The sequence below is a fragment of the Peromyscus leucopus genome, chromosome 5, assembly GCF_004664715.2.
Source record: "Peromyscus leucopus breed LL Stock chromosome 5, UCI_PerLeu_2.1, whole genome shotgun sequence".
Classification (NCBI taxonomy): Eukaryota; Metazoa; Chordata; class Mammalia; order Rodentia; family Cricetidae; genus Peromyscus; species Peromyscus leucopus.
The window spans coordinates 127765088-127772252 of record NC_051067.1 but is presented as its reverse complement, the minus strand read 5'-3'; the positions used below and the strand labels follow the sequence as shown (position 1 = coordinate 127772252).

The 7165-nt window shown below is 53.8% G+C and overlaps 1 protein-coding gene across 1 annotated transcript in view; it reads right to left on the bottom strand.

Moving 5' to 3' along the window:
* Positions 1-1442: 1442 nt before the first annotated feature.
* The window catches only part of Trim67 (tripartite motif containing 67), a 30257-nt gene continuing 24534 nt past the window's right edge, over positions 1443-7165 (bottom strand). Inside the window, exons 7-10 of the mRNA XM_028889807.2 lie at positions 6947-7085; positions 5733-6036; positions 2985-3147; positions 1443-2176 (exon numbers count right to left, since the gene is read on the bottom strand). Of these exons, the coding sequence (XP_028745640.1) occupies positions 2111-2176; positions 2985-3147; positions 5733-6036; positions 6947-7085 (672 nt within the window). The 3' untranslated portion in view covers positions 1443-2110. The remainder of the gene's footprint in view (positions 2177-2984; positions 3148-5732; positions 6037-6946; positions 7086-7165) is intronic.

Sequence of the window (7165 nt, the reverse complement as noted above, 5' to 3'; positions counted from 1 at the left end):
TCACCTGGAATTGTGGCCATTTCCTTATCTCCCCGAAGCGATCCACAGATTCAGATCTGCCCAAGTGACTCCTGCCCCCACCAGGCAGGTGTTTGACCCAGGCTTTAAAGACTGCGGAGCTCCCCCTGGCCAGTCTTTCTGCTTGTTCTTACTCCAGGGTCTCTGGGCTCTCCCACAAGAGAGCCAGACCCTTGGACCAGCACCAGCACCACCACCCCTGACCACGGCCACATGTGGCTTCCTGGGTCCAGGAAGGCAGAGGCTCCTCCATGTTCTTCACTTAGAAGCACCTTTCCCTCCCTCTGCTGGGATCTTCCAGAGCTGTGGCCGTGGGACAACAGGACCTGCTGAGCAACTGAGGATATGGTAGCCAGGGCCCCGCGGGCTGCCCTGAGGGCTCTAGATGAAATTACGAGCCGTTGAGCCAGAGAGCACTTAGCAGGAAGAGAGTCCAAAGAAGCCAAAGGTCCACCTCTGCCATGAAGGTGGCTCCAGGGCCCAGGGCGGAGGCTGGACAGCGTGGAACTGCTCCTGGTGACATCCAAGTGTCTGAGAAAACCAGGGCCACCAGTGAGAACTCTGAGGTAGGACTGGAGGGTCTGGGCAGCCCAGCGGTGGGTACTTGGGAGCAGGTGCAGGGCCTATGCTCGAAGGCGGTGAGGAAGCACAGTTGGGATCGGTGCAGATCTGATATTTAAAAAACAAAACAAAACAAAAAAACAGCCCAGTTGATGGGCAAGTCATTCCTCAGTGTAAAATGAAACACTTGGTGAAATGAATTCTTTCCAAAGGAGAGAGCAAGGAAACTGGCAGACAGAGCTGGAGACTGCGGGAGACAGGCAGGGGTGACGTGAGGCCTGAGGGTGGGGATGACTTCCTGTGGATCTCGCCAGCAAGGGCAGCGCTCCTCAGAAGAACCCCAGGGAACCCTGGCTCACGTGGGAAGAGAAGTTGTAGGGTGTCATCATCTAGTTTCAGCCTTTCTCCGGGGGTCTCATCTGTCCCGTTGTGACAGAGCCACCCCATGGTGCCACCAGGGCCGCTTCTCATGTTGGTGATACTTCCAACAGGGCACTGGGTGAAGCCGTAGGGGCTTGCTTGATGAGAGGTCTTTCCGGGGTCTGCTGCTTCTGTGCTCAAGGCCTAGCCTAGGAAGGCAACGTAGTTTATTTCCATCAATTTCTGGGGAATCAGGTTGTAGAGAAAGCTACTGCCGTGCAAAGACATGTCACTGTCTTGGATTCCAGGGTTTCCATTTGGAACTTAGAACTGAATGAATAAAAGTTAACTGATTGAGCCAGGCGGTGGTGGCACACGCCTTTTATCTCAGCACTGGGGAGGCAGAGGCAGATCTCTGTGAGTTTGAGGCTAGCCTGGTCTACAGAGTGAGTTCCAGGACAGGCTCCAAAGCTACACAGAGAAACCCTGTCTCCAAAAAAAAAACAAAAAAATAAACAAAAAACACCTGATTGTTACACACACACACTGTGTATGTGTGTGTGTGTGTGGGGGGGTATTGATAGCACATGGTTAATAATAAAGGCGGTAAGGAAGCCCTTCTGAAGGTTCTAGTAGTTCATTAATGATTAATGTTCCATTAGTCCTGAATTTGTTTGCAGTGTATTGAAGACTACAGATCCCAAAGGCTCAAGGTCAGCTTCTTCCAGCAGAGGTGACAAGTTGCCAGCTTGGGACTCCAGAAGGAGCAGGGTCCTAGCAACGGGTTACAAGCAGGCATGGAGTGACGTCACAGCGCTGACTGGTCTTGGGATACCAGTCTCCAAGTTAGCCTTCCACTCTCCCTCCAGGAAAAAAAAATTTAAGGGGAAATCAAACTTTTCAAAAGGTGTCAGAAAACAGAAGCCTGAAACCAAAGCCTTCCGGAGCACTGGGAACCCTAAGCTCTGTGGCGTAGAGGTGAAAGGCCACTCCTGACCGCGGCAGCCACAGTATGGCCATGTGGCTCACCGCCCATTCATTTTCCATTTCCCCCAAAAGAGCATCTTCAGACATGGACTGGCTGCTGGGGCCCAGGACGTCCTGCTGTGCCCTTGTCCTCTGAGGGCCGCCACCACAACCAGGCAGACAGGCAGCCGCAGGGGCCACCAGGCTAGTTGCCGGACAGCTTTGGCCGTCCTAGATTTGTTGGCACCTCCAGTCCTGTGTGCAGGGTGACCTGGAAAAGATGAAGCAAGCAGGGGTTGGCTCAGCGGCAGAACGCTTGCAGAGTGTGCAAAGGCCCTGGGGCCCGTCCCTAACACAGGAGAGGGAGAGGAGAAAGAGGCGGGAGGCAGGGGGAATGGAGAAGAACAAAGGGCAGGAGAAGCAGTCCATAACACCAAACACTGTGGCAGTACTGTGGCCACATGGGCCACGTGGCCAGTGGAGAACGTACGCTGTGGACTTGCTGCTCATTTGTGCACATGGCTAAGTGTCACCTTGTACATCTTCCCTCACAATAGGAGCGACACGATGACCGGCTGGGTTCCCTGTTTGGCTAGCGCCGTGGAGCCCTGTATCAGAGGGGCTCCGGTTCTCACGGCTGAGTCTTTGCGCCTGCCGTCTCCTCTAGTAACCTGACAGCTCACACTGTGCTCCTCGGTTTCCCTTTTCAAGCAACCAATGCCAGACTGTTGTGGACCCAGCTGCTGGGCAGTAGACACAATGCAGGTCCCTTGATGGCCCCAGGAACAGAAGGAATCTGTTAGAAGTGAGGGATGTCCCTGTCCTCTGACCTCTCACTTGGCCTGTATCAGGAGCTCCTGTGCCCTCCCATTCCCCTGGGACCTGGAGCCCCTGCTCCTCCCTGGAGCCCCTCTGAGCCTCTTTACTCCAAGTGATCAAGCAGTACTTGGAACCTCCTCCAGGGATGCTCAGAGAGGCCAGCCGGCAAACTGCCTGTCTGGCAAATAGGTGCCCAGTTTTATGACAGTGCACACTGTCCAGGAAGCAGACAAGTTGCAGGGACTGGGCTCGGAGTATACCTGCACATTTCGGTTGAGGCTGAGAGCAGGCATGAAGACCCCATCCACATGGCTGAAGGCTGTGGGGCCCTGTTGCTGCCCATTGATGAAGAACGTCAGTGTGTGCTTGTTCAGGTCCAGCAGCACGCCCACAGTGGCCCCCTTGCACACACCGCCTTCAGTCCTAGGACGATAAGCCAGGAAAACCTGTTACCACATCCAGCTTATGATATCACAGTAACTCAGAATACCCCACAGATATTGGTAACATCCTCATCCAAAATCAGCCTCTAAGGGTATGTGTGTGTGTCAGATACAAGAGAAGACAACCCTGGGGGACCAAGTTGCTCAGCCCCTTCTTATCCATAGTGCCTGAGACCCACACACCAGGGAACGAGAGTTTGGCTGGGTGGATCCCTCCTGAAACCACAAGGCACCAAGCATGAGTACAGAAGAGAAGCGACGGGTCATCTTTCCTTTTTTAGTCTCGTGATGATACTGAGCCAGATGGAGATGCAGATCTCAAGGCCCAGAGACATTTGGAAAGGACATGCCCCTTCAGTTCACCTGCACAGAACTTTCCCAGGGGACTGGCAGCGTGTGGTGGGAGATGCATGCTGAACTGAGAATCAAGTCCCCTGAGTCACCACTCCACAGGTGACCATGCTAGTTTTGGAGCACTTGACAAATGTTGGGACTAAGACATTTCTGGGATGGTAAAAATCTACCTTCGGGCGGGGAGGAACTTTAAGTGATGGACCTGGAAGACCTCACTCTGAAGCCTCTGTGCCCGTCAGCAGACTTTCCCTTCATCAACTAAGGGCTCCCTTAGCATCAACCTTGCTCAGCTCTGGGAGGAAACTGTGAGACCTCGGTTAGGATTGAGCCAGGGGCAGAGGTGAGAAGTGAGAAGAGCTCCTGACATGAAGTCTTAGAAGGACCTGGTGGACTGGCCGAGAGGAGGATGTTCCTGAAGAGGGCAGGTGTCCTGGAGGTGCCTTAGGGCTCCGTGCAGAAGGGTCCAACAGATGGGAAGGGAAACCAGAACTGGACAGTCACTGCACATCTAGTACTAAACACCAGGTGGCAGTGGGGACAAGTCTGACCTGCCAGCTTTCCACACAACCATCCCCTAGCATCAAGGTCATGTCTGGGAGCAGTGTCAAGCTTCTTTTCTGGAAGGAAGGTCACCTGCATTTGCCCCACCCTGGGGCCTGGGAGGAGGACACACAGGTGTAGTTCTTCCCTCTGCGATCTATTGTCTCTCCTGTTCCTTCTGATCCTCTGCTGGGAAGCCAAGGGGCTGCCTGGCAAGGGCTCCAGAGCATTTAGGGAACATGACAGCCTGTGCCCTGGGGATTGAGGAGTTCTCACCATAGGAGACTCCACTGATGTCCTCTTTAAATCCTAGCAGCCCCTCTTAGTCTCCCCGGGTCTGAGCAAAGCCCAGCCTGCCTAAATTTGCCTCATAATCTGCAACAGAGATGGGGCTTTTGTAAGGATTAAGGGTGCTTAGTCAGCACCTAACGTAAGCTTGAGGTCATTACTGCAGCCATCACAGAGTGTTCAGGTGGACGTCGGCTAAGCACACAGACATGGAACTGGTAGGCCCTTGGGTTCGAGGTGGAGGGAAGTGAGCTTGTAGCACCCAGGAAACCCACGGCACCTGGTCAGGGTGCATCGCCAGGTCAGCCTGCACCACCTGGTCAGTTTGGAGTACCTGGTCATCCTGTACCACCTGGCATGTGCCACCTGGTTAGCCTTCAGCACCTAGTCAGCAGCCTGCATCACCTGGTCAGTCTGTATCACTTGCTTAACCTACACCACTTAGTCTGAAGTACCTGGACAGACTGCTTTACTTGGTCAACCTGTAGTGCCCGGTCACTTCTATAGCCCAGCTAGAGAGTCCATAGGGATAGCCACTGCCCTTCCCATAAGCCTTTGGAGAGGAGAAAGACAGTGGTGAAAAGAAGGGCGGTCAGAGCCAGGTGATGGTGGCACACGTCTTTAATCCCAGCACTCGGGAGGCAGAGGCAGGCGGATCTCTGTGAGTTCGAGGCCAGCCTGGTCTACAGAGTGAGTTCCAGGACAGGCGCAAAGCTACACAGAGAAATCCTGTCTTGGAAAACCAAAAAAAAAAGGTAGTGGTCAGGTAGGGACCTGAGGGTCCTCAGGCAAGTTCCTGGCCAAACTAGACCTGGCTTTCCTGTGGGAGGAGCTGGGTTACTCAGCTCTTTTTGTAAGAGCAACCAGGGCACCAAGAACACAAGCTCTCCAGGGATGGAGCAACCCCACCAGGAGCCCAGTGAGGTCAGTTCCCTGAGACTGAAGTTCCTTTTTCCCCAGGGCAGTGACAGGGTCATTCCAGGCAAACCACCGGCCATGGCAATGACTTCTGCTCCCTCTGTGGGAAACAAGTCTCCCATTAGCTCTGTGCAGTGACTCGGGCTTAGCTTGATGACTGTAAAGATAATTGGAGCAGGACTCGTAAGAAAACCACAAATTAAGCTCCCAGCAGAAGCCACTGTGAGGCCAGCTGGGGACTGAAGAGCCACTGGGCCAGAGCTGTTCCTGCCATCAAGTCCTTCCATTTATGCGACAGGCAAATGGTTTACTTCTCCCAGTCATTGTCCAAGCCTCCCGGAACTAGAGTATGAAGTACCTAAAAACAGCTCCTCTCCCAACACCTGGGGACAATCGAAGGGACACTGGTCTGCAAGACACTTATCCCCAACCCCTGAATCCTTGGAGGGCAGGGTGGCTGCGCACCTGTTGGTGTGGGAGTTACAGTGCATAAACCAGCTGCGGTTGTTGTCCACGTACATGGCCCAGGCCTTGTCGTCCTTGCCCAGCATCATGTCCTTGACTACGCTGGCCCTGGCCACCCCGAAGGCAGGGTCTGGGTGGTTGTCATACCGGTCCACATGTAGCTCCCAGTAGTGCACACCTTTGGAGAATGCAGCTGTGCCTAGCACCACCCGGTCATCATAGCTGCTGCAGGTGGCCGTCTGGTTGTCATTGGACAAGATGATGTCCCGGTGGCCAGAGTTGGGGTCAAAAGTGAACCAGGCCACTGCAAAGGAAGAAGTCAAAACAGACGAGGTCAAACAATCTCTCCCTCTTCCCTCTCTCTCTCTCTCCCTCCCTCCCTCCCTCCCTCCCCACCATCACCACCACCTCCATCCCTGCCCCCAACACACATACACACAAATTTTGCTGCTGAGTCAAGGTAATTGATAGACTCACTTGCTGCTATCAGAGTTGATTCACTGTGGCCAGTGGTCTTTGTGGGATGCACACACACACACACACACACACACACACACACACACACACGCACACGCACACGCACACGCACACGCACACGCACACTCTCACACACTCACAGAGCAAGCCATGAGGAACAAGGCAGTAAGCAGCATCCTCCCTGGCTTTTGCTTCAGTTTCTGCCTCCAGGTTCCTGCCCTGACTTCCCTCAGTGATGGACTGTGATCTGAGAGTTCTAAGATGAAATAAACCCTTCCCTCCACAAGTTGGTTTTGGTCATAGTCTTTATTTATCACAGCAATAGAAACCTAACACACAGGCGCTCTCTCTCTCTCTCTCTCTCTCTCTCTCTCTCTCTCTCTCTCTCTCTCCCTCTCTCCCTGCTCTGTATTCCTCCAAGTTTCTAGTCCATTGATCCAGCCTTGCTAAGAAGCACAGACATGCAGGCTGCCTGGCCCCACATCCAGGTCCCTTTCCTGGATCCCTGAGTCCTAGCCTCTCCCCAGTGGTGCAGGCTCTGTTAGAAGTGACGGAGGAAATGGCTATCCATGGCCCGCCTTGTAGCTAGGAAATTGAAACACAAAGAGGTGATGTGGCCAAGTCGCAAACCTCAAGCCCCATTAGATGGTGGCACCATCTGCTCACCCCACCACCCCCAGGACGTGGGAAATGAGGCCGTACTCTGACATCCGACCGCACAGCTGAGGATTGCTCACCATCGGATGTCTGCAGGACCACAGTCTTGCTGTAGGGCCCGACGCCAGAGGAGTTGAAGGCTTTGACTCTGGCATTGTATGTGCTGTTAAAGTGAAGCCCGTCGATGGTGCACAGGGTCTCCTTGCCAACATACACTTCCTGAAAGAGCCAGGGATATTCATTTCACCTCAGAGCTTCCGGAAGTCCTCCTGAGGTGCACATCAACACCAGAAGTGCCC